Here is a 26094-nt window from a genome sequence, read left to right as displayed (position 1 = left end):
TTCTCACAATATGGGGTCAAACAAAACTTCTTAACTGTAAATACATGCACAAGTGCTTACCCATCCCCATTTTCAATAAGTTAATATTACAACTCCTTTGAATAGTAAGGAAATTTTGTCCTACCATATGATTTTTGTACCTAGGTTATTTCAAAATAATCTTTACTTCTGCCTTCCATTCTAACCTATTTGTGGTATTTTTTTAAAATACTCACTCCATGACAAGTTTTATCAGAAACTGTTTTATGTTTTGCCCTTTTTTTTTTTACTGTCACAGTGATACATGTCATTTCATTCATGTGGCGACCAATGCATTTTCTAGTGTGTGAAAACTTTAAGTTTTCATATTTCAATTTTTCAATACTTTCTATTAATACAATAGAAAACAGCCTGAATGAGGCAACTTCAAAGGGTCCAGGAGAACAGAAAAGGAAGAAATGTTACGGCTGGGTGCAGAGATCAGTCTGCTTGCCAAAACATCAGTGGAATCTTATTTTAGCACTAAAACAAAATCAGTAAAAGCAAGTTAATAGTGCTGCTTTCCCAGGTGTGCAAACTCTCAATTCCTCATGTCTTCCAGGGAAGCTGTAGGTGCTCACCACTTCTGAAAAGCAACCCCTAGAGTAATGACAGCTGGTTAAGATTAACTGGAAAAACAAAATATAAGTGTATAATGAAACAATACACGCTGCTGTACTGTCCTTAACTTGCCCTGCTGCACCTAGGAATTTCAGGTATTGCAAAACAGCCCCAGATCCTGCGTATTACAAATTATAATCGGTATTGAGATTAATCCTCCTTCTCTTCTCCCTGATTTAAACCCTCTGCCTCACACACAATTTAGGCCTTTTGCTAAGAATGATGTAGAAAGACTCCCACTCATGCCAGCCAACATTATGCCTTATATGGCCAGAAAAAGTACTAGGGAAAGACTCAATTCTGCCACCAGAGCACTGGCAGTCCTAGCAGACAGCAAACTAGCAATGAAACTAGATTCTCTGTAAAACGTCATCATCGGTCACTGGGCTAATCAATACAAGCACAACAGCATCAATATCTCATCCTCTAAAATGCAAATGGTACAAACACAGCAATTTAAAAATAGTTGCTATAGGATTTAGGCTTTTGCTACGTGAAACGGAACAGTTCTCTGCTGTAGCTTAAAATGCCGAACTTCCAGTGGGCTCAAAAGTAATCTAATCCTGAGGGATGATATTTAAATTATTCTTCCGTTACACACATATATAGGCTTAGCACAGATTGTCAATAAAATGCACTTATTCAAAACTATCCTCTAAGTGAACATAAGCCAATGGATTTAGTGCAAAAGTTTGATTACATGCATGAATGTGTGTAGGTTTTCACATCTGTGTGTTGTCATGAGCTTGTGCACAGCTTTGTGGCCCTCAGTCCTGTTATGTGGGGCGCTTCCTGACATCCCACAGAAAGGCAAGGTGTTTTAGGAACAGATCAGGATGAATGATCTTGGAAAGGAGATCAGAAGCTGTCTAGGTGGGGAGAAAAACCAAAAAGCTCTGTTTCCAGGTCTGGAAACTTTGCCAAAGATGTAATAACATCAGCATGGATCCCCAGTATTTAGTTCCCTGCTTGGCTGCTGTCTCTGAGTGATCGTGGGTTCTTGGTCTCTGTGCATTAGCTTCTGGTCTATAGTCAATGACCGTTAGTTGGAAAGGAGATCAGAAGCTGTCTAGGTGGGGAGAAAAACCAAAAAGCTCTGTTTCCAGGTCTGGAAACTTTGCCAAAGATGTAATAACATCAGCATGGATCCCCAGTATTTAGTTCCCTGCTTGGCTGCTGTCTCTGAGTGATCGTGGGTTCTTGGTCTCTGTGCATTAGCTTCTGGTCTATAGTGAATGACCGTTACTTTATTGCAAAAGGATGTTGTATTGTTAACTGCATTAAAAATAGAAATGAAATAAGAAGATACCTTTTTACAAGTCTTCCCCCTCCAGCATCTGTAATCACATCGTTTCAAAATAATCTCACTTTTTCCTTTAAAGAAAAAGCTTTTAAGGCCCCATAGTTGCAAATGCACCAAAACCAGAAGACTAATAAAGCAAAAAATGTCATCGCACTCTCTCCAAAAACATCTCAAAGCAATAAATCTTCTATATTTTCAGAAGAGCAACTTAGCTTATGAAGCACTCAGTACTCTCAGTAGTGCTACAGAAAGGTGGGTTCAGGCTTAGAAGTTCTTTCTTAGTTTTGGTTGAACATCAAAACTGCCTAAACTTGGCAAAATTAGAAGCCCATACATTAATATACAGAGTTTATCACATACGTAGTTCTCACCTATACAGAATAGGTACAGAAAAGCAAAATTTATTCTATGAATAGAAATGAACCACATTGCATCATAGGCATTATGTAGAACTCTGATGTGAAACTGATTTAACAGGAATTATAAGCCCATCTCCTAACAGTCTCTGTCAGAATAAAAAAAAGGTTATTCAGACTCATATGTAAAAATCATTCTAATTTTGAGCACTGCTGGTCAAGAAGTAGACAAGCAAGCAAAAATAAACCTTTTTCTGAATTAACTCAGAACAATTCTATAAGTATAGATTTCAGATTTAAAAAGTGTTATATGAAGGAGTATTTAACACATTTTGAACTTGGCAATATCTAAAATGTTTTAATTGAGATAAACATGAAAGATTATAGGATTCACAGTATTTACCTCAGCAATCTCTATCCTTCTTGCAAGTTCATCAAGAGAAGAAAAGCTGTCATCTAGTGATAAAGCTTCCAGTGAGTTGTAAGGGGCTCGTTCAGGTAAAATATCTGCAACAGTGTCCAAGTCCTCTTGGTTTGCTAAGTTTGTAGATGATTCTTCAGTGTCTATTACGTTACCATTTAAAAATTTGAGAAATAAGTCTTCTTGTTCTTCATTATTTACCTTCTCCTCCTGTCCTGCTGTTCTCTCTGTTTCCTGGCATACTCGTGAGTGGGCAGTACTCTCACGATCAGACACTTTATTACACTCAGAGCATATACTTGATGCAGTTCTGTCCCGTGAAGATTTTTCATCATCAGCAGCAGGCTGTTTCTGTTGCTGTTTTAAATCACTACTTCCACATTGGTCACTAGCAATTTCTGAAGAGCCAGCAGCAAGTTCTGATCTGAGCAGATTTCTGTCAGCTTGCACATCTTTATCAGTGGGAAGCAAATCAGTAGGCATATAATCAGCATCTGTTAAAACCAAAGCATCTACCATTGGCTCAGGGAGGAGTTTCACTCCAGCTGTGCCCTCTAGTTTTTCCACATCCTTAGAGAGCTGTTTTTCTCTCAGCTGCAAACTGTTATCTTTACCGGCATCCCGAGATGATAAACAGCCCAAAGAAGGCGTGCCCACTGTCCCCGGGGACTGGGTGTGTGGCTCCAATGTGGATTCAGCACTGCAGTGCTGCTCCTCCATGTGGTCCTTTCCTGCAGCTACCCAAAGGCTTGCTGCCTCCGTCTGCCTCTCGGTTTTGTTTTCACCTGGAGAACTGGTGTTCAGCTGTTTATCTTCTTTCTTTGGTCCAATGCCAGGACAAGTTTCAGTACCTAAGTGCAACAGGAAAAACAGTTCCAGTGTTTTTAAATGATTCAAAGCATCAGCCCAGGGGGGAAAGAGTATACTGTGATTTGATAACGTTGTAACCTAATGCTTTAAAATGCACTCCTATAAAGGGCAGGTATTTTATGCTCCAGTCAGAATAAAAGTTTCGTTAGCAGTCTGAAAAGCTCACTCCTGCTTCAGCAAAGTATTTGCACACGTTCTTGCAGGCAAACCACGTGCTTTAGTGCCCTCCTGAAAGGAGTTACTCCTATACTTCAAGTCCAATATGTATGTAAGTATTTTTCTGAACTGCCACAGTTCTTCTAAAACATACTTTATGTGAGTGCAACTCAGGGAGGCCTGGAGTTTAGACAAATGCACTTAAATACAGAAAACTGCATTTTGATGCTAGTGCATGTATCATACAGGGAGATATCTGCATTTCCTTTAAAGAAGCTGACAATGCACTAATTTAATAAATTTTAAATTAAATACTTTTCAGTGGGTAACTACCTCCTTTGGTTAACACTAAATTTAATATCCAATTACAGTATTTTACATATTAGACTGCATAAAAAGATGTTGCTTTCTGGATATGTAAGTTAGTGTACATATTAAAAATTGCAATTGAATGCAGCTTATTTCTGTATTCACATTTACAATACAAATGAAAGCTGTTTTTTCTTATCTGAAATTTCAGAGAGAAACAAGGAGAATTCTACACAACTACTACTGGCATGATCTGCTGCTGAAGGAGTAGATAGTTAGCCCAAGTTGCCAATAAAATTACTAGACATTAGCCATTGTGAGAAGCTCAAAGTCAAAACTCCCCTTTTAGGCTTATGAAGGGAGAAAAGGGGTGCTTAGCATATCAATGCAAGCTACCTACGGCAGACACTGTCTTTTATTCCATACTTCAGTAAAACCTACCTTAAGGCTATGTTAGTGAAGGACTACTGCTACAGTAATAGTAATAACTTCAGACAACACTAATTTCCATTTTTTTATCATAGTGAAAAGCAGAAAGCTCTTAGGAACAGATTAACAGAGACCAAACAATGCCCTTATTAACTGCATGTTCTCACAAGAATGACTGAAGATCTCTATGCCAATGTTATCCTTCCTCACCCATTAAAACTTCACTTAAAATCTCAGCAATTTCCTGAACTTGTCACATGAAACAGGGTCCCATTTGTGAGTTTTTAAAGATCTGTTTGCATTAATTCACCATATTGAACAATTTTATTAAAGTCTAAACTAATTCCATTTTAAAGGATAATGAAATACAAGGTAGTATAGAAAAGACAGGCTTGGAAACTGAAAAACAGAATATCCAGCTGCATCAAAATGCAGACAGGCTACAGGGAACCTAAGTTGTGTAAAACACTGAAAGAAGAAAGGGGTATGAGACAGAGACTTTTTGAAAATTAGACACAGATGAGTAGATAGCTCAAGGGATTTGTAACAGGATACTGAGCCCTTCACATATAGGTCATGAGTTCAAACCAGCCTGGATTATTGGTACAAGATTTTGTTACCATCTGTCAGTTTTTCCTAGTGGATACATCCACATGACAACGGGCATCATTGTTGGCAGCCCCAATTGCAACAAAGATTAAATGGAATCGGAAATTAAATCAAATTCTTTACCATGAAAGGTGGCCCTTGAGCTCAGGGCTCTGATCCTAAGGAAGTAATAAATGATCCTCGCATTGTTATCTAACTACAGACGTACAGGAACTGACATGTAATGATCATCGTTACATTCTACATCAAATTTTCAGAAGCTTTCAATATTTTCTTTACAACTACTTCAAAACACCTGCTTTAGACAGCCCATGCCCACTACAGACTCAAGGCAAGTTAAGACAAATACTTGAAGACTTAATTAGAAAAGATGTTATTTCCTACTAAGTTAGATGAAGATGTACCCACCAACACAGCAGTAGTTTTTATCTGACTGTCAGAGAGATAACAAAGTGTCTACTGAAAAATTTCTAGCAATGAAAGCACTTACGGCCATTTAATAAATGTTTATTTCCTCAAACAGAGTTACTTTAAAATTGACACTTGCATTGTTCATCACAGAAACCTGTAGCCACCACTTTGTTATCCTGTTAATGCAAGACAGCCTAGCAGAGAAAGTACTGACCTACAGCACGTTACCAGTGGAGAATTCATACTTCTCCATCTTTGTCCCTCTTCCCACTTAAAAACAAATCCCGTACGACCTAAAAGAAAACAGGGTATAGGCAGTTTCTCCCCACCTTGGAAACAGGTCTGTATGTACACACTGCAAGCTTATCTAAATTCATTCTTTCATTAGAAAAGGTTTCCTGAAACACATGAATTTGGTTATCTTTAGTTAACACTAAGGCTATTGAGGCTTTCAGTCAGAAACTGAGGAAATTAATGGATATAGGATGTATCAAATCTCATCTTTTAATACACACACATAGTAGCCTTTAAGGGCCCAGTTCTCTCTGTTGGTAGACTCGAAGAAAAAATCTGCCAGAAAGGAAAATGTAACAGAACAGACATTCACAAGCCTTGATGAGAGGGCAGAAAACTAATTCAGTAACTGACCCAGGAATCTTGATGAGCCAACTTCTCATAAAGCTCTTTCTTGGTCACCGTATCCCCGGGAGAGAGGAATTGTGAATTCTTAGGATCAGCTGCTTACAAAGGCTAAAACTATGTTCCCAAATGCCTGCAATATGTCACTGGAGTAATTTTTGCTTTAGATTAGTAAGGAAGTGTGATATTACTTCAAAGATGCTACCACAGTACACTGCAACAATCTCTACAATGTAATAGATATATCTCTATGTATAAGTTAATACTTCTTATTGCTAGATAAATTATTTTGTGCATATGAATTCACATGAAGGACAGTCTTCAAACCACTTGAGAATCTGCTTTTCCTGCCTTACTGTAAGTCAGACTTGTACTGCCAGCAGCTGAGTGAGTGAAGGAGTCTTCTCTGCAGATTGGCAGATAAATTTCCAAGAGAGGAAGAAAAAGGTTACATGATGAGAGAAAAAAAACCCACCCAAAAAGCAGAAGAAAGACAAGCATTCTAAGTTTTCAATGAAAAAGCCCATATATTTAGGCTAATGCTGAACAGGTTAGTTTAAATACTAGGAACTGTATGTTATTATAGGATAGGACACTGCTGGGGTTCGGGCCAAATCAAGAACCAGTCCCAAATGGCCATGTTCCTTCTAGCTCTGAGCTGGATCACTTGGCTGCAGCTTTAATCTTTTTTGTGCAGCACTGGGCGGTGTATACAAATGGATCATCTTTGTCCAACTTCTGCATTAGTTCATACCCATGCTTTCTCTATCAAAACCTAACTGCCACAAAGCCATCCAGCCCCATGCAGCTGACCAGTGACTCGGTGAGGGGCAGCAGTAGCTAATTGACCACACGTGGCCTTAGCAGAATGAGAGACCTGTCAGGGTGCTTCCTCAGGAACATGCTGATCTTGTGAAAAGCATCTTCTGCAAATCTTAAGCATTTAAACTTGAGTTAGACTTGAAATATTCGTATCTTTATATTGTAAAATTATTTAGCGCAGCTGGAAAATTCTCAGCAGAACCACTTTCTACTGGATGACATAGTTGTATTAATTTACAAACCATTTCACAGGAATCCAAAGATTTTGATGACTTTTTGACAAGAGTTACATTAAGAGAAAGGCACAAAAAATATCAATGGAAACCATTAATTACTTCCAGATGAAGTTTAATATGCGTAGATGTTGTAGTACAGTGACATGTAGTACAATGACACAAAATGCTCCTTCAATTCAGAAGTTTCAAATGTTCAGAAATTCTGCTCTCCAGAAAGCTTTTGTTCCCACTTGGAATAAAAACAAGTAAAAAACTGTAGTGCATAATTTTTGTCTGTGGGAATTTCCAACCATCCAAAAACAAAAAGCATTGGGTTCTTCTGATCCACTTTCAGAGCTGCAGAACTTGTTTGTTTTGTGTTTTCAATGTTTTGTGTTTAGTTAGGTTACAAGAACAAAGATGGAGAAAAGGCAGCACTATGGTCCTGGCAAAAGAGGATGAAGATGAGGAGGATCCACAGATGTAGAGAACTGTGACTGTATCTTCATTAATTCTTGACTCTCCTGGACATCCTAGCTGATACGCACTTGTAGGATAGTTTAGGCTGAAAGGGATCTCCTGAGGTCACTTAGGCCAACCCTCGTATTATGAGAAATTCTAGCTGGTTATGACAAAAGGTGCAGTTTAGGCCAATTTTGGCAACTGGCACTTGGGGAAAAAAAACCCAAAAACAACCAAAAAACTTTTTGCTGCAAGAGAGGAAAGAGGAAGCACATCCTGGTAGTCTACCAATGCTCTTTCTCCCTCTGTCTCCATTTTAACGATTCATTAATTTGCAAATGTTTCATAAGAATGCCATGATTCTAACAGATTACTCAAACAAAACTGCCACTGCCCCAAGGCAGAGGAAAATGAAGCTGAGATAAAAGCGTGTACTGCAAAAAAAATTAACTGAAGTGTATTTTTCTTTTCAAGACCCTCCAAAAGCTTCCTAATTTTCTGTGCTGTTACAGAAAAATGTATCTCAAAATCAGTATATTGCATGTGATTTAAAGCAGTTATTTATACTGTTGACTATACTGAATTGCCACAACTCGGAGTATTTCTCATCAGATTGTTTACCTTCTATTTTATACATGCAAGTTATGTATCTCATTTCCACACAATTTTGTGGCTTTGGCTGCTATAAATGCATGCACGTTTAAGACTTTTTTTGGATGGAGGCTAGAATTACTTTAATTACAATTCTGAATATCAATGACTAATTAAAATTGCATAGTATGTCCATTGTGCAGATGCAAAAAAAAAATAAAATTGCACAAATGGATGAATCTGTGAGAATCCAATGAATGCTGTAGCTTCAAATGAAATAGCTTCATAGTATTTATAGGAATAGGTCACTACAGAAGAATATTTAAAACAAACATAAGTACATGTACGTACACACACACATACCTGATTTAAAAGCAGCAGCATCTCTTTCCTTTACATATTTTGATTCCATTAACTGAAGCAAACAACCGCTTTCCCATGTATTTTCTGCAGCCACTAGCTGTAAAATATGATAGTATTTCCTGTAATTTTTGGAATTAAACAGGAACACTGTGACTTTTTGAGACATCCAAACTTCAAACAATTTCTATGCTGAACTGGAAAGACTGTATCTAATAATATTAAACATACATTCATTAGCAATCTTTGACAAAGCAGAATTCAATTAAACAGCTGCTTACCTTATTTTTGGATGCCTGTGGTCTGCAGCAATAAACAAAAAAAGAACAAATTAAACAACTTAGTAGCAACATTCTTCAGAACAAATGTCACTGAAATCTTATAAGCCTTTGCTCTGCTCCAATATTAGCACAGAACTTTTCTTACATTGAAACAGTGTCAGCATGCTAGCATACTTTCAAGCACAGATCTGTACCATATGTGGATATCATCAGAAAAACAATTAGCCCAAACACTGCTCCACCTAATTGAGAGAGCAGTCAAAAGAAAATTTACTGCAGTGTATCAAGCGATCTAAATTCTGGTAAAACTTTACGCTCAGAAGGAACTCTACGAACTTTAAAAATCAGGCAAAGACTCACTATCTGCTAGTATTAAAAATACTCATCACTGTAACAGAAGATTGGGGAATGGGAAAACCTCCCCACAAAATGTGTTTCCCTCTCCACAGACTGTTTACAGTGGGACACATTTTCTGGGTCCTGTCAGGTACAGCAGCTCCCACTGGTTCCACTGGGACTGACGGGTGAGTCAGCACTGCTAACCATCAGCGTGGACTTTGCAAACTGTGTAGAGATACATGCACAATGTGTTTTAGCATGCACAATCTGACTCGCAGCCTTTCATACAGCAATGAAGATAAAATGGTGAGCATTTTGTTTAAAGCTACTGGAAAAAAAAAGTAAGAGAGACAAGAGGGAAAAGTACTGATGTTCATCCTCTGTAACAAAAACTTTCAAGAGCTGCATTGACTTCTAAATTTTACCAGTTAAACTTCAAATAAGGGACACTCAAAGCTATCTTTAAAGAACAAACATGTTCAGTATGTAGCTGTAGATCTTGAGTATCAGAAAAAATTACATTTTCAATTACTAAAGCAAAATGCTCACATTTTGCATGGCTTAAGTGTTATTCATTAAAAAATAAAGTATAACTTTAATTACAAGATAGAGATTAAAACTTAGGAAAAAAAAAAGAAACAATAAAATCAAATAGGCTTTTGCCTAGAGTTTGGAAGAGTAATAATATTAAATACAGAGAACTAAACATGGCAAATGAACACGAGCCTTAATTTTTATCAAATTGCAGGGTTTCTCAGTACTGGGAATGATGTTATAGATCTGAAATTTTGTATTTTAAAGTAAGGCTTGCATGGAAGAATTAGAAGGAGAAAGCAGAGTTATGCTCAAGAAGGTGATAACGGAGGTGACAATAGGGAGGTGCTGCTAGTTGCAGTATATAAATCGCAATAGACTTGAATCTTCATCTTTCCGCAAGCCTGCAAGGAAAGGTGGGCTGAGGAACACTGAGTGCACCCCAGGCACTCGGAGCAGCAGGCTGTGGGTGCAAGGGCTGCCTCCACCTCCTGTGGAAACGCAGGAGTGCACTTTCCAGCGGTGCCCTCCCAAACGCATTCAGGCTACAAATAAACAATCCCTGCCTGGGTTCTGGCAGCCAGCCTGGGGGTTTTGTTTGAAAACCTGTACAGTCATCCAGAAGAAAAGAATGTGGAAGCCAAAACTCACTCTCTATGAACAACAGGAGCATTTTGGCTTTTGTTATACCTAGACTGACTAAGCCAAGGCAAATGTATTTGAAAAAGCTCTCTCTCCCCATCTGATTGAGAGCATTATCCTGTCACAGGTTGGTCTTTTCACTGCCTCTGAATGTGGGTATTTCTGTATTATTGTTGGCTGATCATTTTTCAGTGGCAGCTGCTGTAATTTTTTCCATCTGTCCCTTAAATGCAACGTCTAGTAAGTAGAACATTCACCCATGAAATAACCGATCTTCTCCTTCCTGATGGTTATAATCTGTAAGTGTTACTGCCAAGAAGAGCACCCAAGGCAGTGTCCAAAAGTTTGCGATACTGTTATATACTGATTCAGGAGGCTGCTGAATCAGGCAAAGCAGGTACGGACTGAGATTTCATGACTTTTCAGAATACTGCCACACTGGGGAACTACAGAATCACGGCTTCATAATGTTTATGCAACATATAGGAAATCAACAGAAGATAAGGAGAATTACTTAAAGCATTAGGGAAATATCCTAAAATGTGGAAAAACTGGGAAGAAAATCCTATATGGTAGATGTGAATGCTGGAGTCTGAGATGCTGGGCAATTGCATTTAAAATCAATAATTACAACAGCAGGCATAGATACAATCACCGTCATCAGTTCTACTGTCTCTTTCTTCTTAAATTAGCACTATTCAGTTTTACATTTGCTGAAAATACTTACAAATTAACTCAAAACTCCATTTCTGGCAAATTAATTTGCTGAAAACAGTTCAGATTTAGTCCATATATGTTCCTCAGACCACATTAAAACACGGTGAAAACTGAGGTAATGGAAACATTTTAGTTACATATCAAAAAGAACCACCACTTTATAACCAAATTCACTGTAGTCAACATGATTCAACTTTTATTTTGAGATTACTTATTTTAAAACACATATACTGGCAAGCAGACAACAGCTGCGCTAACATAAGAGTACTGGAAAAGTAATAATATAAATTCTTATACTTACTGTTGATGTGAGGAGCAAACTCTAGCAAGCTTTTCCAACTCCTCACCACTCAGTTCTTTAGCTGAATTCCTCAGTGTTGTAACTGGACTAGGATCTGCTGCTTTCCATTTTCTTTCTAAAGTAAATTAAAATCATTTTTACACAAAGTATTATAAAAGTAGTTTTGCTTGATGTAAAACATACATGTGAAATTAATGGAGAAATACTGACAACTCATGTGCGCTCCACAGTCTTGTTTCAGACTACACAAAAACCTTTGTGTTTTTTCACAACATGCTTTATTTTCACAAACCCTAAACAAAAAATAAGCTCAAAACAATGGTGGATCAAAGTCTCATTTAATAGAATAAAGAATGACAAACTTTGTACTTGTTTCATGAAACGTTTGAGAAGAAATCTGAAGCACGAATACTTTTTTTTGTAAGAAGCTCAGAGAAATTCTGATAGAAATGCTGCTTTTGCTAAGTAACATTTTTAAGCTAGAAAAAATGTATACTCTGTTACTCAGAAATACAAACCAAATTAACACTGTCTTCTACTGTATTAGTTTAGCCTGTACTCACCCCACTGCTCCTGTATGGAGGAAAGATTGGCAAGCAGCTGCTCGTGATACAGCCTTTCAAGCTGAATGAACTTCATTGCCTTCTCATCTGAATGGAAGGTTAAAGAAAAATGCATGCATATATGGACATGATTTATTTCTATTTGGCACTATATTTGAAAGGTCAATCATTATGTACCTGAAATTTGACATAATTGAATCAAAATGAATAATGGTTAGCATCCAGATTTCTGTGCAAGGAAGAAAATAATAGCAGATGTGAAAACAGCAAGTAAGAAGTAAAATAAGTTGAGAAAAGCTCCAAAAATGAAAACCCTGTTGTCTTCAGCAGTTACCTCTTCCCACGTGCCTTAAGTCCAACAGAAATAGTACTTCTAGAAAAGAAATGAGCAAAATAACTCATAACTCCTATCAGAAAATGAAATCTCTGGAAAATGAAAAGCAAACCAATCATACAAATACCGGTGTATATCTCTCAAGAAATACAATTATATATCAATAACCATAACTAACTGAAAATACGGCTCCTTTCTACTGACCAGCTGCAGACAGTATTTTAAAAATTTCCTCAACTCAAACTTTCACAAAATACTCTCCACCTTTTCAACCATTGTATATAACACTGTTGGGAAAACTGAGTTCACCTTTTGTCTTCTTTCTGAAGATTCTGCTTACTTCTCTTCTATATGAAGAACTCTTTCTCCTTAGTGTTATCAATCCATTCACAAAATTATATTGATAGTTATGTATTTTTTAATAGTCAGGATAATTCTAGTTCCACCAAGCCTGAGTTGTTAGTTGTTCATGGTTTACCAGCTATTTGAAATCTAGTTCTATAGTACAATGAGGACAGAAGTACAGTGAATGAGGTTCTTAGTAATACAGAAAAAATATTTTCCATTATTCATGCTAATTAAAATACTGGAGTAATTATTACAAAAACACTACCAGTACTTGTTATTCTTGTTAGCTTCATGCAACATATATATACATAGCATGGCTTTTGAACAACAATATTAATGGAAAGAATATTCTCTGCCTTCAAGAAACTGGTTATTAAAAACAGATCAGAGAGACAGCCTTAGAGGAGCACAGCAGCGAACCCTGAATTATTGTTGATATGAAGTTCTAAACAGGATGAATTAAAATGTCTGTCATGGATAATTAATGGAGTACAACATGATCAAGTAAGTTCTTTATTAACCTCAGGAAACTGATGGTTGCAAGTACGGAGGAGATATCCTTCATAAATATGTATTATATAGTGGTGTTGAATTCCACACATCAGGTGTACATTGCATTCAAAATACTTCCTTTGATCAGTTTTAAATACAGTGCCCTTTGATTGAAGCAACTTCTATGAAAGAAGTTCATACTGTTCATTCATACTGTTGAATGCATTTTAAATTTACTGTATTTCGCCCTGCAGAGCCATAATTTACTAAAGAACTTTTCCATGCCTTTAATTTGTACTGTATACATTGGATTTTTTGATGGAAGCTTTTGAGTTAGGATGACCAAGTCAGAAGTACAGTCTTCTAAGACTGTGATGGATATTCTATTTTATAGACTGCTTTTATAATATTGCAACAGTTATTTCTCTGGTTTTGTACTACAGGCTAATAGAATTTGGCTAGATTTCAAGGACACCTTTCCAGGTTTCTTATGCTTTGTTGTTTAACCATTATAATTGGCTATTTGCTGTATTTTGTTTGTAACAAATTATACAATAAAGAAATTATGTGTATGCAGAGATTTTATAATTTATGACACACCTTAGTGAATCACATATACCTTAAGGGCTTACCACTCTTGACTCTTCTTTTTATAGTCTGATCATTTTCCTCTAAAAGCAAACAGTGGAAAACCTGGTCCACCTTTTCTAAAAAAAAAATAATTTCACTTGAAGGTTAAATACGATTGTTCTCTCCCGCAATTACTGAAATTTATCAGAATAATTAGCAGCAGTTCCACTACTATAACTTTTTGATCAAACTTATTTGTATTATCTAGGAACTAATCAAAATAACCTGGACCACTGAACTACCTGTTCCCAGAAGCAATTACCCAGTTTCCTACAACAGTTTCTCAAACTACTTTGATACAATTTTGATTAAAATCCAAAATTAAAGCAAAAAAATTAAAATTTGAAATCAGCATTTGCCAAAGAGTGTGTTGCTATTGTCTGCAGGTTGCTGATCTCCCTTACTCAGTGTGTTTGGTATTTTTATTCTAGTCAAGACACTTGTAGCACATATTCTAATCAACTGTTGTGATAATTTTGTTACTATAACAGTGCCCTATTTGATATAACAAAACACACACCCTATCTAGACTGGACATATTCCCAGTTACTAATACTTAGAACAGAACTTATCCTATAAAAACAGCAGTTCCCTGAAAATATTTTCTTACTTCCTTGCTTGTGTATAACTACTAATGATTGTATCGGTACAGCTTTTGGAAGTGGATTTACTACTTCACTCATATTTCAGCTAACTGATTAAAGAGGACTTGCTACAATACTGTATCTTCACTCATGGGTAAATTATGGCTGTTCGCTTCTTTCTAACCCTGATCCACATCCTGTGAGTCAATGGTAAAACATTTCTCTTTTATGTTTTATTGTGCCAGATTATTTTAGTATCATGTAACAATTTCTACAAGGATACATTCCTCCTCTTGAAAATAGGTCTCAGCTATCTGCAAAAGTAAAAAAAAGAAAAATTAAGATTCTATAATTTTCATGAGAGTGGCAAGGATATAATGTGACATTTTCATCATAGTTTTAAATCTCTGTTTTGCAGGTTCATATTTAGTTTGGGTAAAATACAAATGTTCAGGCTAAATACATGTATTCTTATTCTAGGAAAGATGTTTAAAAAGAATATAAACCAACAAAGAATTATGAAGTCCTCTCACACAAATGGATTTGCCCAAATGTTAGTTGGGTTTTATCTTGTTACAACAATAAATGTTTATGTCAGAAACTCTTTTAAAGATTGTATTAGAAAGTTTTAAAATTACCTAGAAGTACTGTGTTTACTGATATGAGTTGAAGAGTTTGAATTCCGTTACTGACCACTGCTTCCTTATGTCTAACCAAACTAAGATCATTGCTGAGCTTTCCTGAGCATTACAGTGCAATGTGATAAAATGGAGAAATTGAGGTTTTTTGACTGATGAGAAGAGAAAAATCTTCGCATAAACTAAAAATATTGCCTATCACAGCATCAGAGATATACCAGTGACCTTCCTGTTTATATCCTAGTTACAATAAATATTAGAATACATATTTCAAATCTCAATTTGAAATATTTATAATATGAATATTTGAAAGTTACGAGATAAAAGCTAAAAGGACTCAAGTTTTCCATTTTTTTCTCCAATACTCCTAGTCCACTCACAGAAGCCAGACAATACCATTGCAGCAGCCTTCTGCCACTTCCTTTCCTGAAGGTGCTCTTCCACGTTAGAAAGATTTAAAGATATTCTACTTCATGTGTCAGTTCACTAAGCCTAACATCTCGGTATCTGAAGCTCTTCAACAACATAGCAAGTCATGGAGTTAAGCCAGATGGCAGTTCTTTGAGTTGTACTGCAGTTGTTATGAGATAGAACAAATCTGAGGCATTTCCTCCTTAGGTTGACATTTCTATAACAGAACAATTAAAATTGGATTTGTCACAAGACAGCTCTGCCCAAGATGACCATTGAAAAAAACTCTTAAAAGTCACAATTCTTTCTTAGATGGATGTTGAGTGGATACAGATACATCAAAACAAAGAAATATCAGGGAGTTGACACAAGAAATAAGCAAACTTTCCCTGTTACATTTAGAGCTCAAAGTGCTAAGGAGGTTTAATATAGAGAACAAATCATTCCAAAGCAGTTACTGAGGACCAGGAAAATCAAACATAAAACAGACTACGTATAAAATACTTGAACACTTAAGTCAATCTCCAGCACTTCTAGCTTAAGAAAATGTCTAAGCTGACATTAAGCACTGCTGTAACAGCTGTTGTCTCAGCCAATGGCTAGGAACTGAACAAGGGATCTTCGTGCCTAAGCATTAAGATGTCTAGCTTCAACATCTTAAAAAACAACTAATTCCTTCCCATTGACAAATAATCTTTGAGATTTGCAACAACAAAAACTTACTTGTGCTTGCTAGAAAACTGAGCAGACTTTCCTAGAAAACTGAGAAATAGTGATGGCTTTGTTTATAAATGGAATAAAATACAAAAAAATATAAACCTCAGAAGTAAAAATATTTTGTTCCACAGCACTTTATGGTATCAGTAACCTTTATAAGCACTAACTCATCAATCTTCAGGGACAATGAATGTTGGCACTCTTCCTATTTGCCATGCACAGTGTGGCAAGGGCCACGCTTACAAAATGTGTCCAGTAATCGCAGTAACCGACATTCAGGTTGAGGCACCTCATAGCTGATACTCCAGTGCCTGCTGCAGGAGCACACATTGAGCCTCAAAATCTTTGGGGTATATCAATTTAGGCCCTCATAATTTGAGGGGCACTTTTCTAAAAGTCTAAAGATGACTGCTCAAATGAGACAGCAACTTGACAGAGGAGTCTAGGTTACAAGTTGTGTATTCCTGGCTCTCAGTCTCATTACTACCCACTAGACCAGTTTGAGCCTAGTACCTCCAACGGAGAATCACTAAGTGACTTCTAAGTTTCTTTATTTGCACATTTTGTCTGCTACCCACAGTAGTCTCCTAAGGATTTCTGGGGCTGCCAAAGCTCTTTATCTTTGTTTTATATAGAAGTACTTCTTAGATTCTGTAACAACTGCTAAACAAATCACAAATCACAAATCACACTAATCCTATTCAAGACAGGAAAAAAAATCACATCCTATTTCAATTAAAAGTTAACCCTTAGAACAGCCCCTAATATCCCATAGCCTTTAAATATTTAATACAGGCTTCCCACTAACAACGCAGATTGTTAATGCTCCAGAATACCTGACCCAGCTTTTTATTTTACATTGAATTTTGCCATGAATGAATAAAAAGAGAATGTGAGAGAAAAGTATTTACTAGACTTGCTATAAAAGAAAGTTACTGACAGGCTGTATTAGCAATCTGAAAAAAATACTGAAGAGGACAGATTAATTCACTGGAAAAGGAAAAAAAATCTTAATAGACTCACTTCACATGAAAACATGAATGCTATCTTTAAAATCCTTTTTTTTCCTCAGATTGAATAGTGTGTTATGATCCTTTACAGTTCTGTTACCTTTCTTTCAAAACTCCATTAAAAATTGCTTGGTATTTCTTTATGAAAAATGAGATGGTGTTTGATTACATATTGGAATCTGGAAATGCAGATTCTGTTCTCAGTTTCATCACAGTTCCCGTATGACTTTCAAAAGGTTGTTACCCTTACAATTTGGCTTCCTCATCTAAAAAGCAGCAAACAGATTTCTGTCTGTCATGTTTGATGACACTCCTTAATGTCTGTAAAGCCTTTTGAAGTTTCTGCCCAACTGCACTGTTTTCCAAAACAGACCTTTGTTCTGACTCATGAATGACCATCCCAGTTGGTGTAGCTAAAAGTACAAATGGTTAACCCTAATGCTAAGTTTCAAAGAAATTAAGCAATGATACAAAATACCTTCACTCAAACATAGATTAAAAAAAAATTAAAATGAAAATTCTATGTCAGATGTAAATTATCTATGGTTTGCAATATTAACGAGAAACCTCTCAAATATGATCACTGATTTATATCAAGGAGAATAAGGATGTAGGAGTGTCATCACAGCTTAGAAGTTTAAAATATCACAATCAGCCAAATTTCCACAATAAAGATAATGCAACTAAGTCAAATCAGGCATTGTATAGTATGTATATATACAGTTTATATGAGACACTATAGCCAAACAAAAAGACTTCTAGTCCACTGTTAGTCTGACACAACTGAACTATAAATTAATACTCTGTCAAGTCCTATCAGCATACTCATCTTGCATCATAATCTCCAGGAAGAAAAAACATACTGGCCAGTTAGTAAAAAAAATTGCTTTTCAATTCACACAGTATTTCCTTTGGTCTTGCAGCTGTGGCAACTGTGCTGTGAAAAAGTATACACTAAGAAACCTTGGATCTTAGCATTCATGCATAAATTCATCCTAGAAAGAAGTCTGCAATAGTAAAAACAATTCCAGATTTAAAATGCTATTTAGATATCAGGTGTCTTTTATCTGTACCAGTTTCTTAAAACCATATTTAAGGTACGCTGAAGAGTGATTTTCCTAAAACTGCCAAACTAGAATTTTATTATTTTGAAAAAAAGAAAACCCATTCATTAGAGTTTTCTTTAACTGCAGAATATACTTTCAAGGGACTCTGTAATTTAACATATATTAGAGGACCTTAGAGAAGATTTTTGCCTTGATCACCTGTTACCCATCAAAATACCCTGTCCAGATATGACTATTGGTATGTGTTGAACTAATGCATTTTTTCCTAATGAATAAAGGTCTTGAATAAAAACAAAATTGTGTGCAACACCCCAGAATCATAGGAAGTACCTGATGGAGACACACGGGCAGTATCTTTGAATCCATCTGCTCAACCTCTTCATGGAGTAAAGAGAAAAGGGACTGCAATGTTTGTTTTTGTTCTTTTTGGTGAAAATTTTCATTTGCTTTAACAGCACCTTCAGCATGCACAGAATCTCTATCTGTAATAAGAGTATTTTCCTCCTTGATTGCTGTGGTTCCCACTGTAGAAACTCCTTTAAAAAGAACAAGTACTTAGGTTAGGAATCAAAAAATACATCAAGGTGGTTTTTTTAGGAAATTTCAATATAAAAGATATGAATCAAAACCTAGTTTCTTAAATACCATCCCTGCAAGGAAATAAAATACTGGTCTTGTCAAAATTAGTTGCAAAAGGTCTGTCTCAGTGTCAGCTCACCAACCTGAAAAAACACAGTAACATATATCAGTTTATTTTGTACATGTCTAACTGGGATCTGACTTTAATTTGCGGCATAAAACCCCCACCGAGTCTAAACTGTTCTACAGTCTTATTAATAAGAGACCAGAATGACCTAAAATAAAGTGTGTTGTGACTGATGTTACAGTTTCAGCTAAAAAAAATCAATAATTGGATCCAAGTGGACAAAATTCTGTGTTAAGACTGAATTGTAACACAGCAGAGGCAGAAAGCAGGGTTGGTTGCAACACAGTTTTGCTCAGAAGGGGCAAAAAGAGGGTAGGTGAGGAGAGTGTGAATGAGGTTCTCAGTTTGTCTCATCACTCCTGCCAAGGAGCTTGTACAGAGACAAATCCCGGGAAGGAAGGAAGGATGGGCAATTTGACCTCTTCTTCAGATGATAACGCAGTGACTCCTCGCTGTGATGACAAGATTTTAAAGGACAGAAAGAAGGCAATGATGACAGTGGGGGACTCTACTGTGGGGGACAGATGTCCAGGGGGATCGTCCTGCTCAGTGAAAGACCCACCCCCCCCACTCCAGCAAAATAGTCAAATGGTTTATTTGAGAGTCCAGGGAATAAGCCAGCAGCGGTGATCTGCACTGGTAATGATGACACAAGGATGTGTAAACTGAATTTGGCCTCCAGAACTCCTTGCTAGGCAGAAAACTTGATTTTCTGTGGTACGTACATTTCCTGGCAGTCCACTGTTGCCTGCCTCCAATTTTACAGAAGTGAAAAAAGTCAGACATGCAGGTGGAGGACTGGCAATATATATGAAAGATAATGTAAAGTGTAACAGTATAAAAAAATATTACAGGAAAAACTTTCTGGGTGCAAATTCCACATTTTATTGTTAGAAATGGAATATTTGTAGTATATTGCTGAACATGAACATGATAGTTATTAGGAAATGTTAAATGTGATTAGGGAAGAAGTATAGAGCAGGCAGTAGTACTGGGAGAAATCAACTGCCCACATACAGACTCAACCAGTTTCTCACAAAGGTCAGAGAATAAAAGCAATAAATGATGGCTTCCTATAACACACAGTCATAGAAGTAACCAGAAAACTACAATTTGTTCCACCAATTCACAAACTTTTTTTTCATAAAACAACACTTGAATTAGATACATTTACATAAGACTGAACCTAAAAACAATAATCCCATCATTTTTTAGAAAACATTTTTGAGAATTTGGCCACTGAAATGTGCACAATAAACTTTTATGAACTCAAGTTTTGATGAGTATGTTATTCTGCCCCAACTACACCCATTTTCTAAAAACCATGTTGTCAGTTAAAAGCAGGACCCGTAGGAGCTCTCTTTCAAGGCACCATCACACTTGGACTCTGTTTCTACAGCTTGGGCACTCTGCATTTGACACTCCCTTGTATTCATCGCAGCTGAAACCCAATAGTGATGATTCAGGTTTAAGATTTAGGGCTTAAGAAAGGCATTAGCTTGTCCACTGAAGGCTCCACTATTCTATTTTTGCTTATTTTAAACTTTTTATTAAGTAAACCACCCAGGTCAGAAGTTCTTATAATCTCTGTGGGCAGCTACTTTCACAGGGCTTATTGGCAGACAAAGTACTGGTGTGACTTAACATTGCTTCTTCAATATTAATGCATGTCTCTGCTTTTCCAGTATTTATTTGGGCTTGCTGTGGGCCAAAAGCAACAAGAGACAGAACAGTAACCAAGATTCAAACCAGGAAGTACTTTTAGAGATGGAATTAAGGCTGTCTTTAAAAACACAGTTTTCTGTTCAGCACATGATCATAAAACTAGAAAAGAGGGTTTACATGTTCTAGCAAACCTTTTCTCTCAGGGAGAAAAAATAAAGTCACTTCAAACCACACTTTATTATGCAGTTAATAATCCCCTGTCATACAAAAACATGAAGGTTGACTGAAACGTGCTCAATAGCAACTACCATAAAAAGCCTTCATTTTACTGTTATTGTGGTATTGTTGCTAACAGTTTATAAACTGCGTATTATTCCTACATATAGTTGAGCTGTCACTCACTTGGAATCAATTCTGCTGTCAAATCACTCCCCTGAATGTGAAGTAACATCTTGCATCCATTCAGGTTAATTCTACCTTGGTCTATTTAAAACACAAGACAGCCTTTGTGCCTCAGTAGCACTATAACCAAGAACTTTCCTTGAGGTAGTGACAATTCGTAATGCTAACCCGTTACACCTTTATGATGAAGTAAGATCCTTATTTATTTTTTTTCTCTATGTTCTTGAAAAGTACTGCTTTTTCCTGGAATCAATCAATCTTACTGTCCAAAGCAGAGTATTTTTTTTTTTACTAAAGACTGGTATCTTACAAATATTTCTGATATTTTAAGAAGCAATAATTAAGTTTTTTTCACTTTGAAAAGCACTGATACTAAAAAACATCTCGTTCCACACTAGAATGGAACCAAAGTCTTTATGAAAATCCCATCTCCAATGGGCAGAGCACTCCCTGGGAACACAGCAGAGAGCTGGGTTCAAGTTTCTGCTCTGCCAGACTCACAGCAGGTCCAGCTGCCATCTTCTGTGCCCAGCTGGGTGTGCCAGTGTTTCCTAAGACACATGGAGAAGCAAATTTTCTCAAAATTTCCCTAAGAGTTCACAGAAGCAGCCCAACGTTTGAAAAAAGTTCCAGTTTTCACAGACCTGGTACATAATAATGACCAACACGTTTTTCAATATGTGTCACTGGTTTTTGTTTTGTCAGCACTGCAAGTATATGAAATTAAGATGTGCTTGCCACCTGCCAGAGATTAAGTCAGAGGTGCAAGTATGAGGCATTTGCTATCAAATAAACCCATCAAAAGAAAATTATGGATATTATCCTCTGTCTTTACTTGAATTTAAATTTTCACATTCAGTAGCATTAGCTTAAGTCACCAGAAAACATATGGTAATCTCTTTTTTTACATATTCTTTGATACTCAGTACCAGAAAGCTGGTTCAGACTGATTCATTCAAGACCTACTTCAAAAAAAATATTGCAGTTTTTAAGAGAAGATATTTTAAGACAGTAGTCTTGGTGGTAGAGGTATAACTCTAACTGAGCGAGCTCAAAATCTTGTTTAGTGCAGCTCAGAACCCTAAAGGATAACATTGCTTGACTTTTCATATAATTTGACCAGTTTATATTAATAAATTCATTTGCTGCAACACCAAATCCATCCCAACCATTCCACTTTCTTCCCCCACCTTCAAGCAGCTTCAAGAAATAAGTTGAATAATTTACAGGAAAAGCCTATGTTACAGAATTTAACTTGGGGAAAAATGATTAAGTGCAAGTTACCATGCTATACTAAGTTGAGAAATTACACAGTGTGGTTTTACAGTATAAGTCACTAGCTATGCCAGGACTGATCTTTCGGAAAAAGATGAAATTATTTTCAGATAATTTGAAGTCCACATTTACAAAAATACATTGAAGCAGATGACACTTCATGAATCACTGTCTCTACTGCACTAAAGTTACAAGGAAACCAAATATGAATAATCACCAAAGTTTAAATTTGTCGATTTAAAATTACATCACTTCTTTGATCACAAGTTTCCTCCTTAAAGACATAAATCATAGTCTATTCAAAACTATTATTGGTATACAAAAAGAACGCCAGATAAATTTGGGATCTGAAAGCTACAGACTTGTCAATTCACTTTAATACATCTACTGCAGCATCAAGACAGCTAAAAGGAGGTGGTTCTCCAAACCATGCATAGGTGGAATCTTGGAACTACTTACTTCAGGACACCGAAATTGACCCAAAAACCAACTGCAAGTCAGGTGACAAATTCTTTGTAAGCTATTACAAACACCCGCGTGGGAAAGTCCTGAATGGGCAATTGCTGATGGCAGGGAGAACACACAAACAAACACTCTTGGTCTTGTCCTTACACCCTTACCTACCCTTTCTCTGCTGGCCATTGCCAGGGGAAGGTACAGAACCTGGTGGAATCTTCAGCCAGATACAGTGATTCTTAATCCTGCATCTCAGTCAGCTGACTGTAGGAGTTAGGATAACTCTAGTTCCAATGCATTGGAACATAATAATAAAATATTTATAACTGTTTATGCTTTATAGGCAAATACATAGAGGATTTCAAATGCATTGCAAGTGTAAGAACTCGCTCTTTCTTCTAAAGTAAAAACATATGTTCAGAGTGGAAGACTGGCTTCACTAATCATCACCAATCTTCTGCTGAGTAAGTCCTGAATAAATAAAAATAAGTGAAATGTAATTTTCCATACTCCAGGTTCATTGCTTTAGTCACTAGCAAGAGAAGGAAAGTGAACAACATGCTTTTTAAATCAAATACCACGCTTTCCAGAATGGTAGCATTTAACACAGCGACCCTAACAGGCTTGCCTAGAAAGAAGGAGAAGAAGATTCATAAATCTCTTCTTCAGCTATGAGTCAATGCAACTCATGCATGATTTCTCAATAGTTAAAAATAAAAATTAAAAAAATAACACTATCATACATGCCACGCAAGTATTTAGTTGTGATTCCAGCTTGCTTGTGTGACACTGCTGTCACCCACTTGAGGATCTTCCGCTCTGGTGTGACTATTTTCTCCTTTACCTCTGAATTGGCATAAAGACAAGAAAGCTGCTTTGGTTACTTTTTGTAGAGGGATACTCAGGAATTGTTTAAAACAGCTGGTGTTAAAAATTAAAAGGAAGATTCTCACTAAAATAAAAATATTTGCAACATAAGAAATTGTGACACAGACACTGCATTGTGTGAAAACAGGAGAGCATCTAAAAAGCTAAATGTAAATTAGCCTGTAAGCAATAGGAGATATAACGTAATTTTGTATTTTGATCTTCTTTCAACAGTCAAGGTTCTTTACTAATAGGAAAAGTTTTTTCATAGGAATTCAACTCTTAAGAGTTTTGCAAGCAGGACATTCTCTGTTACTTTTTTGTTACATCTCCAAGATGTTATTTTGTTACATTTTCCATGAATTTTTTGATATTTCAACTTTCTGCTTTTTGCCTTAAAACTGCCATACTGTGCACAGCACATTTTGTGGTACTTCTGCATCAGTTGATTGCATTTATCAACGAGAATGCAAACCAACAAAGAGAGAATACAGGCGAAGTTTAACTTTCAATGTTAGGGTGAGTTTCTCCTTGTCTTTCTCTCCTTGTGCTTCAGATACAGACGTGTGGACAGAAGGATCACATTTCATCAACTTGTTTTTTGTTATACTCATTATACAGATGACTGGTTCTTAATTACTTCTGCCAATCTCTTGTTTTAGTTAAGTATTATCTTCTATTTTTAAACATTAAATCTGCAGTTGAAATACACACTTAATGACTTTCTGCATCACTTAGTAAGAACTCATTCTTCCTACAATGACAGATTTCAGGATCCTCTTATCTCTACTGGAAAATACAATTCTTCTCTTCTAGATTTTGCCTGTAAGTACAAGATATGGAACACAAGGCTTGCTTCCTTCCTTTCCTTTCTTTACCTGTTTTATAATCCTTTAAAATAAACATCAGTTTTCAGATTAGGACATAAAAGACTTGCCATTTAGCAGGAAAGCTGTATTTTAAAACTCTATTTTAAGTAGCCAAAGTCTCCATCTTCTCAGTCTTTACATAAAAAAAGAGGGAAAAAAAAAGAGCAGGCGTGATTCAGTAGTTCCAAGCAACTTTCAGAGACCTATATGATAAAAAAACCCTAACAGAATAATACATTATGTTCATGCAGACAAATCCTACTCATTCAAAAAGGGAAGATGCATCTCAAATAAGAATGCATAATAAACATTTACATTTTCCTTATGCAATTCATATCCAAAAGATCTAAAGGAGAAGTAACATCAAAAATGGGTGGAAACACATTTGTTGAACAGCTCATTACCCAAAATGCATATCCTAGGACTATCTATAAAGCTTTGAAAAATGTTAAGTGAATTTTGACACCAGCATATTGAGATCATGCTATTTGATGCTCACAACAAGATTTCAAATCTTGACACTGGATCAAGACACCAAAATCTTGCACTTGAGCACAATGTTCAAATGAACCAATTGCCTGAATTTCTGGCTACTCTGATTTGGAAGTCAGCCCAATTTCCATACTGAAACTCTGCACCTCCCTCTACTCGTCCTTCCTTGATGTGTTGCATTTGCTACATAGCCATCATTGAAATACAGAAGGTGAAACATCTAGAATTGTATCTGATTAAAGACTATTAACAGTTCAGAAAAAAACCCAAACCAAATGAATGAAATTTAAGTGAAATTTTAAATAGAATTAGTATGACAACTAAAATGTATCTTTCTTACTGGTTCACAGATTAGAACAACAGTGTTATGGTTTTAAGTAAACAGAACAAAAATATTTTTTATAAATTACCTTTAGATTTTTTACTGGAGCTTCTTTTGCTTCTTGGACTTCTTTTTCCACCTGGCTGTTTTTCTGTATTAGGCTTTTCCTCCAGCTGGGGGTCCACATGGATGTTTGCAGATCTCCTCTCAGTGTCACTGTCCTTACAGCTTGGGGTAGAGTCTTCACTGTCCATATTCTCATTATTATTGATGCTATCCTGCTCACCTTTATCCTGTCGACCCATAGCTATGCAACTACTGGTCAGAACCTCATTCCCATCACTGTCAAGTTGATTTTCATTTTCATCAGCTGAAGAAATCAAATGAGATTCTAAACTTTCCACTCTATAGTCAGCAGGTTTTTGAGTCTATTTGTAGATCATTTGGTGGAAATTCTCTGTCATCCATTAGAGCGTTACTTGTTTAACCATGTAATCTCCCTCCAAATATTTTTAGACCTAAATTACAAAACCAGAAAAAGCACTTAATGTCAGCCAATAAAGAATCACATTAGCTTGGTGATACAGTTTGTAAGTATAGGGAAATTCTTTCAAACAGTAATCCATTGCCCAATTGTAAGTCTTAAAACAAAGTGTATCTATATTTAAAAAACTATCCATAAACTTGCATTTTTATCCAATTATAATCAGTTCCTGACCAATAGCATAGCTGAGCTTTACAGCAGTGATCACAGTGTTACAGCTGAGGTAATGAGAAAAACAAAAAGATAAACAGAAACCACCCCACACCACCCCTGAAATAAAAATAAACCAGGGAGGA

General features: G+C 36.3%; 1 protein-coding gene across 1 annotated transcript in view; it reads right to left on the bottom strand.

Annotated features, from left to right (window-relative positions):
- CNST (consortin, connexin sorting protein) overlaps positions 1-25774 on the bottom strand; it is a 32890-nt gene extending 7116 nt beyond the window's left edge. The window contains 9 exon segments of the mRNA XM_010183721.1: positions 2702-3570; positions 8596-8692; positions 8874-8895; positions 11407-11521; positions 11970-12056; positions 14641-14671; positions 18531-18736; positions 25343-25674; positions 25676-25774. Coding sequence (XP_010182023.1) covers positions 2702-3570; positions 8596-8692; positions 8874-8895; positions 11407-11521; positions 11970-12056; positions 14641-14671; positions 18531-18736; positions 25343-25674; positions 25676-25722 — 1806 coding nt within the window. The 5' untranslated portion in view covers positions 25723-25774.
- Positions 25775-26094: the final 320 nt, after the last annotated feature.

The sequence above is a fragment of the Mesitornis unicolor genome, unplaced genomic scaffold (assembly GCF_000695765.1).
Source record: "Mesitornis unicolor isolate BGI_N332 unplaced genomic scaffold, ASM69576v1 scaffold19894, whole genome shotgun sequence".
In the NCBI taxonomy this organism is placed as follows: domain Eukaryota; kingdom Metazoa; phylum Chordata; class Aves; order Mesitornithiformes; family Mesitornithidae; genus Mesitornis; species Mesitornis unicolor.
Note: the sequence above shows the minus strand (reverse complement) of the source record. Positions and strands in the feature narration are given on the sequence as shown.